The following is a 13,275-nucleotide window of genomic DNA, read 5'->3' on the forward strand; positions in this document are numbered from 1 at the left end:
GTTGCTGTACCAGGTGTAGTATACCTGACTAAAGTCTGCTTTTTAATCATTGTTTAATTACTTCTAGGAGTAGACAAAATAATTGCAGTATAATCACTCATTCTTCAGAGAAGGATCCACTGCCCCAGGAATTCACATAACAATCACTAAAAATGAGTCAGAACCAACTAAGATGAATAGAATGAGCAATACAGCTAGAGGTTGCTGTAATCACCCATACTCTTTCAATTTCTCACAAGAAACACCAGGGCATTAATTTTCACAACTGCTTAGAACAATTGAAAGACATCTCCCATGTGGGACAATCTCATGGACATAGTCACACTCCTTATGGCCACTCACCAGTCAGCTACAGTTAGATTTTTTTTCTTTGTAGTTATGATACTAGCCAACTTGCCAAAGACTTCATACAATATTGTTTTGTGTTGTCTTTTCTGTTAACTATATTGTTATCATATAACTTCCAACACTGATATTACATTTAAAATATGTATATGGTAAGAATTTTAAAATCTCACAGATAGCTAGGTGGAGGTGGCACTTGCCTTTAATCCCAGCACTCAGGTGGCAGAGGCAGGCGGAACTCTGTGAGTTGAAGGCCAGCCTTGTCTACAGAATGAGACCCAGGACAGGCACTAAAGCTACACAGAGAAATCCTGTGACAAAAAAACAAAACAAAACAAGAAAAATCTCACAGATGTCATCCCGTGATTTTGCAAAAACTGGTATATAACTCTCTTGACATGGTCATCATGGACTTTTGTCAAAAGATGCTCTTGGTAGGTGACCAAACTTCCTTTTCTGTAGCATGCTGTAGCCAAAACCAAAAAAAAAAGGCATGGGTGCTCCTTCCTGATTTGATCCCCATTTACTCATTTTAGTTTGCCACATCACACTGCTACTGAAGGTGACTCTGAACACATAACAGACACCAGATTTGCTAAACTCTTGCAAGGTGGGTCATCTATTGATAAAACCCACATTAAGAATCATTTACTCTTGAACCAGAAATGTGTTAGGTTTTGTATTCTTTAATGATAAGTCTTGAGTTACACCTTTTAATTTCCCTGCTCACCCTACTGTGGTTCTTAAGCATATTGTGGGCATTTTTATACTATGTTCTTGAAAGATATCTGTCAAATATAGTACAGATAGGATGATCTATTCAATAGAGGCTATAATAATACCATTAGGAAAACACTTTTTTCTCTTTTTGTTTCTTGACAAAATAGTTTACTACCAGTATTTGAAATGAAATAAATTGTGCAAATAGGATTAATTAATGCTAATTTTCTGTGTCACTTGGCTATCTATTATCACTAAGTAATGTTTTCTTAACTTTTGTGCATTTTATGCTTTTAGATATTTTGAGACTGAAAAAATAAAAGACATTCAATACATATGAATCTTTCATGAAAAAAGTGACTGTGGCTATCTCACCAATTGCCTTTGCTTTGTTTCATGTTTTCTGTCTGTTTCATAGAGGCTTTTTCAACTCTTCTTAGGCTGCTTTTTAATTAGTTAGAGTTTCATATCCAGGAAGTATCTTTTTGGTTGCCTTGACAAATTGATAAAACTCATTACAGTATTTGAAAAAAACTGATAGCAGCTTGCCTTTAATTTCAAGAGCTTTGACCTCTACACTTTAACACTCTGGCACTTGATAATAAATTTAGGAATTCATTTTTTGCATTATGCATTAATCAGGGCTGTAAGAATATGCCAGTCACTACTGGGAGAACATGGTGTGACATTCTATATTGTATATTAGAGTCAATCAAACTTGGAGTCCAACTCACAAGAACATAAAATGTGTCATGTAGAGCATCATGTTTAGTTTTATGAATAAAGTTGTCTTTATGCCACCTAGTTAGCCAAACAATATTCCTAGTGTTTTTTGTAATATGTATATTGCTACTGTTCACATATAAAAACACTTGATTTTAAGAAATTGAAATTATCATCTATATAATATGATTGATTTTCAATAAAACCTGAGGCTTCTCCAAGAAGAGAAAATTCTGCCAAAAGCAGACAAGTTTAACTATTTGGGTTTTCAGGTAAATGGCTTATTCTGTAGGTCCAAGATGTTCCAAAATCTGAGACAGTTGCTTAAATTCCCACTTTTTCAATGCTCATTTTTGCTTCATCTTTCTCAACATGTCCTGTTATGTTCATGTCTCTGAAATTCACTCTCATTTTCCCCATCCCTCCTCATATACATACACATTTGTGTTTATTTATGAAAATAATCATAAAGCACAGAGGCATTCCAAATGTAAATACATATATCATAATAAATATACAAACATGGTTTTAAATAGATCTCTCACATGTTAAATTTCTCTGGGTATTTCTAATTCTTTCAGGTAGTTTATCTGGACGAGGAACTTGCCATATATTACTCAACTTAATATTTGCTAAAAAATAACTTAATATTTGTTAAAACAGTTAAAAACTGCTAATGAGACAGTTATTATTATGAAAATTAACACTAAGCATTTATCATCATAACATACAATCAGAAAGACTGACACATATCTGTGTATTAACAACTAAGCATGATGAGAAAAAATATGTACATAAGCCAAAGAAACATATTTGATTTTTCACACAAAACGGCCAGTTTTAGAAAACTGAAATAAATAATAATAAATAAATAAGAAAAATGCTAATAATTATTTTAGGTTATCCTCTGTCTCTGCTTTTCTTTTTCAGATAAACTTGTACTTTGAGACAGTGGCCAATTCTACACTGGTGACTGAATTCTTCCTAGAGATCTTTGCAGAGAGTTGGGAGCTCAGGGTCCTACTCAGTGTGCTGTTCCTGCTGTTGTACCTGGGCAGCCTATTAGGAAACTTGACCATCGTCATTGCTACCACAGTTGACCAGACCCTGAACACTCCCATGTACTTCTTCCTCAGGAATTTGTCCATCTTAGACATGTGCTATGTTTCTGTCACGGTCCCCAATGCCTGTGTCAACTCTCTCACTAACCACAGGAGTATTTCTGTGGCTGGGTGTGCAGTACAGGTCTTTTTGGTCTTCTTCTGTGCATGTGTAGAGATTCTGTTTCTTACTGTCATGGCTCAGGACCGCTATGTGACCATCTGTAAACCTCTCCTTTATCCTGTGATCATGAACCACCAATTCTGTGTTCAGATGACACTGGCTTCCCTATTTACCTCTCTTATCATTGCGGGTGTGAACACTATAAAAACCTTCCAGTTATCTTTTTGTTGCTCCAACCTGGTCTCTCAGATCTTCTGTGATATCCCCCCTTTGCTGAGGCTTTCTTGCTCAGGTACCTTTAACAACAAGCTCTTAATTCTTCTGACACTCATTGTGGTTACTGGTAGCTACTTTACCTTAATCTCCATATCATATGTTCACATATTATCCACGGTATTGAGGGTTCCTGTCAAAGGGGAGCGAGGGAAGGCATTTTCCATCTGTGTCCCTCACATTATTGTAGTGTCTGTGTTTTTTACTTCAGGTGCCTATGTGTACCTAAGAATTCCAGTAACTTCAGAGTTAGTGCAGCAGATTACTCTTTCTGTGTTTTATACTGTTTTCCTGCCATTCTTGAATCCTATCATCTATAGTCTTAGAAACAAACAGATAAAGGAGGCAGCGAGGAAAGCAACATTAGGATTTTTTTTCCAGAGTAGGATATAAAAAGAAATTGTATTGGTCAGGGGTTTCTAGAGGAAAACACACAAGCACACACACTCCCCAAAGAGGTTTGTTTTTGACATTTTATTGAAGAGATTTTTTTTTACATAATTCATTCTGATTATAGTTACCCCTCCCTCTGCTTTTCCTAGTTTCTCCTCATCTGTCCTCCCATCTGGAACCATCACCTTTCTACCTCTCATTAGAAAGAAAACAGCCTTCAGAGCGTTATTAACAAAATAAAGTAAAACAAGATAAGACAAAAACTAGTGCATTAGAATAACACAAAATAAACAGATGGGAAAGAAGCACAGGTAAAAGCACATAAAACATGTAGATGGAGAGTCCCACTCATTCAAACACTGAAGAAGCCCATTAAAAAACCAAGTTGTAGGGCAAAACAGAGAAATATATATATATTGAAAATTAAAAACAATATGAATATAAAAATAGTAAACAAACAAACAAAATGTCCTGAAAAGAAATTATGAGTCAAGGAACCTCAAATGATGCCCTTGGTTTTATTTTCTGTTAGCCATCTAATGCTTGGCGTTTAGCCTACCCTTAAGAGTAGTTTGAATATCCAGTGAAACTCTCTTAAAGGAAACTAAATTTTTCTTTGAAAGCATTTACCAATTAGAGATTGTTCCTGGGTTAGGTGTCAGGGTATGTCTCAATTCTTATTTCAGCTCTAGGACCCCATCTTGTGAGACCCATAGGCCCCATGCCCATGCATACTTCCTCAGTTTCTATGAAATCACACATGCATAAATCATGTTGAATTGGAGGATCTTGTTTACTTTGTGACTTCCATCAACTCTGGCTCTTATACTGTTTCTTCTTTCTCTAGCACAGGGATTCCTGAGCCTAGAGGGGAAGCATTTGATGGAGACATACCATTAAGGCTTACTGATCTAATGTCTCACACTCTCTGCACAATTTTTGGCTGTGGGCCTCTGTACTTGTTCCCATCTGCTGCAGGAGGAAGCTTGTCTGATGATGGCTGAGCAAGATACTAATCTATAAGTAATGGGCATTGTCATTAGGCATCATTTTATTGCTAAGGTTTTTTTTATTTAATTTCTTTTTTTAGAACAGTAGTATTTTATTTTATCCTAGACCTTGGGGCTATCTAGTTTCAGGTTCTTGGTCATCCAGTCGGTGATGGGTATGAATTCCATCTTGCAGCATGGACCTTTAATCATATCAGGCCTTGTTTGGTTACTCCCATAAAATATTCATCACCATTGCACTAGCATGCAGGGAGGATACCATTTTTTTATGAATGGATTGGTGTTTACATTTTGCTTTGGTAGCATGGAAAGTTCTTCCTTGTAACAAATAAACTAGAATATAAGAGTTAAGACACTCAAGGGAATCTGATTCAACTCTTCATGTTCAGTGAAAATGTACAGGTTTGTCTTAAGCAATGATGTCTCCTGTCAGTTTTTGCAATTCAAAGACTTGGCAATGGCCTGAGTTGTGTTGGGTGTTTCATGGGACCTCTGTGGGCAAAAATTCAGTGTCACATAACCCAACACAGATACTGGGAGCTTCATTTAATGAAAATATATGGCCAATTCAGTCTCTATCTCTTCATTATTTGATGACTTCCTGTAGATTACCTTCATGTGTGTATTTATTTTGAGACGCTTCTACTGTATGAAGTTTCTGTAATATTGTTCCAAAGACTGTTATTTTTAGTTGTGTTTCCCCATAATTCTCCATCATCCCCCTTTTCTCTCCCCCACCCCATTTAATTTCCTTATCTCATTGACCCTTTCTTCCATAACTATTTTATTTCACTATTCAAATGAGATCTCTCCCCACCTACTCCCTTACTCTATACTTCTTTGGTTCTTTGAATTGTAGCTTGGTCATCATTGACATAAAGGTTATATTCACATATAAGTGAATACATACCCTATTAGTATTTCTGGGTCATGGTTACCTCACTCAGGATAATTTTTCAATCCCATTTATTTACCTATGGTGTTTCATATTTCACTTTATTTTATTTATTTATTATTTTTTCATACAATACTTTTCAACCATAGCCTCTTTTCCCTCCCTCCTCCACTTCTCTTCTCCCCAAGATTAACTGTTCCTGCAATTCCATTTAGAAAATAGCAGGTTTAGCAGTGATATCAACCAGAGTAGGCATAACAAGATGCAAGAAGGCTAGGCATATACCGTCATATCATGACTGGATAAATTAACCAAGTAGGAAGGAATATGTACCACGAGATGGTAAAAGTGTTAGAAATACTCCTACTACCATTGTTTGGAGACATTTTTAATGGCTGACTAATATCCTATTGTATAAATGTACCACATTTTCTTTATCCATTCTTGAATTGAGGGATATCTAGTTTGTTTCAAATTTCTATTATGAATAAAGCAGCAATGAGTATGTTTGACCAAGTGTTTCTATGGTAGGATGGAGCAACATTTCAGTGTACGTCCAAGAATCGTATAGGTGGACCTTGAGGTGGATTTATTTTCAACTTCCTGAAAACTGCCGCACTGATTTCCAGAGTGTCTGTACATCTTCATTCACAACAGCAATAGATCTGAATTGTGTTTCCCTGATGACTAAGTATGTTGGACATGTCTCAAAATGTTTCTCAGCCATTTAAGTTTCCTCCTTTGAGTGTTCTCTGTTTGGAAATATACCTCACATTTTACCTGGTTTATTTGTTTTCTTGATCTTTGAGTTCTTTATATATTTTGAATATTAGCCTTCTATTGTATGTGGAGTTGTTAAAAAATCTTTTCCCATTCTGTAGACTGCAAATAAGACCTCCACAATGCAGAAGTTTCTCAGTTTCATGAGGTCATGACTACTAATTGTTGACCTTAGATCATGTGATAATTGTGTTCTGTAAAGAAAGGCTTTCTCATGTCAATGAGTTCAAGATTATTATCCACTTTCGTTTCATCAGGATCAGTTTATCCAAATTTATTTTGATGTCTTTGATCAATTTGGAGTTGATTTTTGATCATTGAGATAAGGATCTATTTTGATCAAGCTATAAGATTAGCACCATTATTCAAAGATGCTGTCATTTTTCCAGAGTCTATTTCTGCCTTCTTTTTTTTTTTTTTTTTTTTTTTTTTTTTTTTTCAAGACAGGGTTTCTCTGTGTAGCTTTGCGCCTTTCCTGGAACTCACTTGGTAGTCCAGGCTGGCCTCGAACTCACAGAGATCCACCTGGCTCTGCCTCCCGAGTGCTGGGATTAAAGGCGTGCGCCACCACCGCCCGGCTATTTCTGCCTTCTTAATCAAAACCAGATGTCAATAGTTGTGTGGATTTTTTCCTGGATTTTCTATTTGATTTCATTGATCAATGTGTCTGTTTTATGTTGACCCTTTTATTTTTTCACTGTACCTCTGTAGTACACTTTGAGTTCTTCAATGGTGACACCTCTTTCAATTCTTTTACTATTCATGGTTAATTTTAGCTATCCTGCTATTGTTGTTTTGGTTTGGTTTGGTTTGGTTTGTTTTGTTTTGGTTTGTTTTGGTTTGGTTTGGTTTTTTTTGTGTGTGTGTGTGTGTGTGTGTGTGTTCCCATATTAAACTGTAAATTGTTCTTTCAAGATTTGTGAAAAATTCTGTTGGACTTTTGATGGGAATTGCATTGAGTCTGTAGATTGCTTTGGTAGAGAGCCATTTTACTGTTAATTCTACCACTCATTGGGCAATTGACATCTTTCTATCTTTTGATATCTTCATTACTTTCTTTCTGCACTGTCTAAAAACTGTCAAAAAACTTTTTCATACAAGTTGTCTTAGTCGATACTCTCTTGCTGTGAAGAGACTTCATGTCCATGGAAAGACTTATAAAAAGAAGCATTTAATTGGGGATTGCTTACAGTTTCAGAGATTTAGTTTATTGTCATCATGGTGGTAGCTTGGCAGCATGGAGGAAGACATAATGCCAGACAGCTAAGTGAGAATACTACATTCAGATCTATGGGCAGCAGGAAGAGAGAAACATGAGCCTGGCTTTGGCTTTGAAAACTTGATTGCCTATCCCCAGGGGCACGCTTTCTCCAACATGGCCAAAGCTCCTAATGTCACACCCTGATGACTAAACATTCAAATACATTAGCCTATGGGGGCCATTCTTATTCAAAACACCACATAAATCTTTCACTTTCTTATTTAGAGTTACCCTAGTATACATTACTTGAGGCTACTGTGAAAGATATTGTTTTCTTGGTATAGTGGAAAACAAATGGTTTTTATGAGATATTGTTTTCTTGGTATAGTGGAAAACAAATGGTTTTTATGAGTTAATTTTGTAGCAAGCTACTTTGTCAAAGTGTTTACAAGTTATAGGAGTTTTCCAGTAGAATCCTTAGGGTCATTTATGTATACTATCATATCATTTACAAAGTAATACTTTGACTATTTTCTTTCCAATTTATACACACTTGATCTCCTTTGGTAGTCCTACTGATCTAGCTAAGGTTTCAAGTACTATACTAAATAGGTTGAAGAAAGTGGATGACCTTGTCTTTTCCATGATTTAGAGAGAATTTGCATTAAGTTTCTCTTCATTTAATTTGTTATTGGCTGTGGGCTTGTTATAAACTGCCTTGAGTATGTTCAGGTATGTCATTTGTATCCCTAATCTCTGCAGGAGTTTTACCATGATGCAGAGCTGGATTCTTTCAAATATTTTCTGGACTTAATATGATGATGCTGTATTACATTTCTGATAATTACCTGAAAATGTTAAGTAAATGTTTTGCTATATTACACTGTTCACCTTACTTTTAGTACTTAATTGAACTTAAAATTTCAGAAATACATTCTGTAATTGTAAAAGAAAATTTATCCACTTTTCTTTTTATTGATCCACAAGGAAAAATAAAAGATATATATGTGTGTGTATACATATATACAGATATTATAAATAATCAAAAAATATCAAACATTTATTTTTCTATGCCAGTCCTCCCAATAATATCAACCCTACTCACAATTGATTGCCTGAAGTACCCTTAGGCTACTTCTCTCAAAGTCTCTGCTGCAGCTTGCACTGTGAAGGATGTAATAGAAATTTGTGACAATACCACTGTCACATCCATCAATAGAACTACCCCTCCTACCTTGACTTTCATCACTATAAAAAATCTCTACAACTGCAGTCACTAGCCTTACCAGAATGTCTACGTAAAACTATATCTGTTCTTCTATTATAAATAGCAGAGGTGTAAACACAATTTATAGATATGGATTTTCTGCTCTTTATTGTACAATAAATACTCCTGCCTCTATGAAAGCCAACAATTATAGTTGTCATATGACAATAATGGATATATGCCTTTGAATACCCAATGTGCTAAATAAAATGGGATGTGGGGCAGGGAAAATTAGAAGGAAAGCAATCTTCAGTGAGGCAATCCAGAGTCAGAAACTAAACTTATAAGTGGCTATGAGATGTAAAGTAAAGGATAACCATGTTACATCCACAGCCCCATAGAGGATAGGTAACAAGGAGAGCCCAAGTGGGCATGCATGGACCACCTTGGGAAGGAGAAAATGAGGAGATCTCCTGTATAAACTGGGAGAGTTTATGAATGGGAACAAGAGGAATTTTTTTTCAGGGATGGAGAGGGAGGGTATTGAAAGAGATGACTAGAAGGTATGGGGAGGTATTCGGGGCTCAGGTAAGAGCTTGTGGTAGGAAAACTCCCAGTATTCTACAAGGATGAACCAATGGAAGACTTCTAGCAAAAGTTAATACCTAGTCTGAACTGGGATCACATTTGACTCGGCAAGACTTCCAGTAAAGGGATTGGGACACCAGCCCAGCCCCCAAACTTTTGACACACACTGTATCCTGTCTGTGGGTTGTGCCTGCGGTAAGTGAGGCTTAGAGATTGTGGTAATGGGCAACCAATGACTGGTCCAACCTGGTACCCATGCCACAAGGGTGAGCTCACTCCTGACACTTCTCGGAGCACCTGGAACTAAAGGCAGAATGGCCAAATGATAAAAGATAGAACAACAGAAAACATATCAACATAATGATACCTGAAATTATTCTGCTATACACATATATTGGTGGGTACCTCAATTGTCATCAGAGAGGCTTCATCCAGTTACTATGGGAAGAGATGAAGAGACCCACAACAAAACACTAGGCAGAACTCAGGGAATCCTGCTGAAGGAAGGAAGGAATGAATATATGAGCCACAGGAGTCAAAGAATGCACAAGAAAATCCACAGAAACAACTAATGTGGGTTCATAGGAGCTCACAGAATCTGAACTGACAAACAGGTAGCCAGTCAAGGACTGACATAGACCTTGTACATATATATGGAACAGTTGGGTAATTTGGTCTATCTGTGGGACTCCTAACAGTAGATTTAGTGGTTGTCCCTAGCATTATGTCTGGCTCTTGGAAACCTATTCCTCCTACTGGGTTGACTTACCCAGGCTTAATATAAGAGGTTGAGCTTATTCTCGCAGCAACATAATGTGCCATGCTTGTTGATACCCATGCGATCACTGTCATTTTATGAACAGAAACAGATGAGAGGTCCGTGAGGCCAGTGCAGGAGTTAGGTGGAGACTGGGAATGGGAGGAGAACACAGGAGGGGTTCTGTGGTCTGGATGTAAAATACAGAGAGAGAGAGAGAGAGAGAGAGAGAGAGAGAGAGAGAGAGAGAGAGATTGACTTGTCAGAGGATTTCTTCTGTCCTGACCGGCACCAAGGACCCACAAACGAATATAAAATAATCTCTCAGAAGCTTATATTAATTATAACTGCTTGGCCATTAGATCAGCTTATTAATAACTAGCTCTTAAATTAACCCATAATTCTTATCTATGTTTAGCCATATGGCTTGTTACCTTTCCTCAGTTCGGCCTTGTCATCTTGCTTCCTCTGTGTCTAGCTGTAGACTCCTGACTCAGCCCTCCTCTTCCTAGAATTCTCCTTGTCTGCTTGCCCTACCTACACTCCCTGCCTGGCTTCTGGCCAATCAGCATTTTATTTATCAACCAATCTGACCAACACATATTCACAGCATACAGAATGACATCGCATAGCAGAGATTGCATAGGAGTACAAATATCAGACAAATATGAGGAATATCTGAGTGAAGGATCAATAGAGTTTGAAGAAAAAAAATGGACTCAAATTAGGCAAAGCCTTATTACATAGCTCTAGAGTTTTGGAATTTGGAGAGAAATCTGTCTTCTTGGAAGGCAAGTTGAGAGAATTTGTAATTCCTCCTTTATTGGTACTTAAATCTCACCAGTATATGACTGAGCAGTACTCAATGATGTGATCTTTCCAGTTTAGATAACTGGAATGTTTTCAAGGCAAGAAATGGATTATGTAGGCATAAGTTGCACAGATGTTAAAAAGGTTCTATGATACTGATTTCCTTAATTTATCTAGACATAAATATACATTCATTAAAAATATATTGCATCTAATGTCTCTTCTTAGTTCTTCAGATGTCAGATTCTCAGCCAACACAATAACAAGACTTGTGTTACTATAGGAATGAGTCTAGAAAAAAAGCATTAAGTACATAAACAAATTTGTCTGATTTAATTTTATCATATTTGAAGCCTAATTTCTAATGATCTCTTTATGCTGTTTTCAGGAAGACACTTGGACACCCAATTGATTTTTTCTCTTTGTTCTTAAAGAAATAAAAAAGATCCTTCATATTTTATCCAATATTTCTCTGTTGGTGATAAATGATTGGGACCCATTCATTTGTGGAAAAATAAAAATTTATTCTCAAAAATAGGTGAATTTCTTCCTAACATCTGTTGTATAAATCAGAAAAAATATTTAATTGTACTTACAGGACCCATGTAGTTATTATATTCTATATTTGAATCAATCCTATATATCTCCAAAAAAAAACAGGTAAAATTGGTTGAGTTGGTTTTAGCAAAATATTTTCTCTTTTCTTCCTGATTTTCTGATATCAACAATGAAAGGAATAAAATGTGTTTATTTTGATGCATACAATTCAAACCTGAAATTCTTGGAAGGTGTAGAGCTGTAGTTCTCAATCTGTGGGTCAGGATATCTTTGGAGCTGCCATATCACCCTGCACGTGATACTAAAATAACAATTAAGAAGAGTATCAACATTATAGTTATGAAGTAGCAATGAATGTATTTTATGGTTGGGTGTTACTACAGCTTAAGGAACTTTATTAAAGGTCCACAGCATTATTAAGTTTGAGAACCACTGCTCTAGAGGCACATACTACTACTTATGCCACAGAGATGTGAAGGACAGCAGGAAACTGAACTGGTTTGTTAGCAGACTTTGGTTATCTGTAATTTTAAAGATATTCACAAGGAATTAGATATTTTTTAATGGTGATATGAAAAGTCCACTCATCCAAAAATTCCAGCTTCAGTTGAGAACACTGGGTATTTTACCGAAGAGTACACATTCCATCTTTTAGTTATTGCTTGTGATCTATGGACTTCAGCTTCACTATGGACTGTTTTTTCCTCTCCTTAGTAACCATAAACAGTTTCCATATCCTTACAATTGATTCCTAAGGACACATCCCTGGACATTGCCTTGGTGTCTTTGGTGGTTCAATTTAGTTGGAACTGGGTGGGAGCAAGTCTTCAGATGAAGACATTGAACTTCAATTTCTCTTGAAATTGAAAAGAGAGAGGAAAATAAACAATGAGTTTTTAGCCTTTATGCATATTAGCTTTATGCATATTAGTTCTTTGCCTTTATGCATATTTATGCATGGATGGCATAATGTTATTCTGGAAAAATTAGTATATAACAAAATTGTTATCTTTTACTGAAATGGATATTCTCATTTGCAACTGAATCTTAGAATCCACAAATCAGAAAATCTTCAGAGAATCTGAGTCACTACCTCACAATAGGATATGATCCCAGACAATGAGAAATATCTTCTAAATTTCTTCTATGGGGCTTTTACTCTTTTATATTACTATTCTGAATTATCTGGATTAAAACATCCAGACAGAACTCCATTCAACAATGGCTACAATATTTGCTAATCTACATTATGGTATGTGGTGATAAAGAGTAGATTATTGAATCTACTTTCAAAGAGAAACTACTTTTAAATATTTTATATTGGATTGGATTTTTGTATATTGTATACAAATTTTTGTAGCACAAATCTTAAATGGTCTTCATAAAAACAAATCTGAGCCAATTATAGGGGTGAATGATGGAAGATCAGAGAAGCAGAACAAGCCACAGCTTCCTTACCTTGCCAGTTCCTCAGCTGATCCTCTTTCAGACTGGAAGCCTCTGAGTTTTCATCCAACTGGATTTCAGCTGAACTGCTGCTAAAAGCTGAAAAAGCTTAACCAGCTCTAATGCCTTGTCCTCATGTCTTAAATAACTTTCTGCTTTCTTCCATCACTTCCTGGGATTAAATGCTCACTTCTTGGGATTAAAAGCATGAGTCACCATGCCTGGCAGTTTCCCGTGTGGCTTTAAACTCACAGAGATCTGGATGGATCTCTGCCTCCCAAGTGATAGGATTAAAGGCTTTTGCACCACCATTTTCTGGCCTCAATGTCTAGTGGCTGATCTGTT

The 13,275-nt window shown here is 36.3% G+C and overlaps 1 protein-coding gene across 1 annotated transcript; it reads left to right on the forward strand.

Annotated features, from left to right (window-relative positions):
• Positions 1 to 743: 743 nt before the first annotated feature.
• Positions 744 to 3,678, forward strand: LOC114687764 (olfactory receptor 14C36-like). The gene is made up of 2 exons (XM_028862396.1): positions 744 to 779; positions 2,719 to 3,678. The coding sequence occupies exons 1-2, from the start codon at positions 744 to 746 to the stop codon at positions 3,676 to 3,678; spliced, it is 996 nt and encodes a 331-aa protein (XP_028718229.1).
• Positions 3,679 to 13,275: the final 9,597 nt, after the last annotated feature.

This window comes from Peromyscus leucopus, chromosome 1 (genome assembly GCF_004664715.2).
Source record: "Peromyscus leucopus breed LL Stock chromosome 1, UCI_PerLeu_2.1, whole genome shotgun sequence".
NCBI classification, from domain to species: domain Eukaryota; kingdom Metazoa; phylum Chordata; class Mammalia; order Rodentia; family Cricetidae; genus Peromyscus; species Peromyscus leucopus.

What these genes read in the sequence shown, in the direction of transcription:
- LOC114687764 (XM_028862396.1), top strand. Translation starts at nt 744, where the DNA reads ATGGTCATCATGGACTTTTGTCAAAAGATGCTCTTG. An exon ending in TTTGTCAAAAGATGCTCTTG is followed by an intron (nt 780 to 2,718) that starts GTAGGTGACCAA and finishes TTTCTTTTTCAG; the next exon opens with ATAAACTTGTACTTTGAGAC.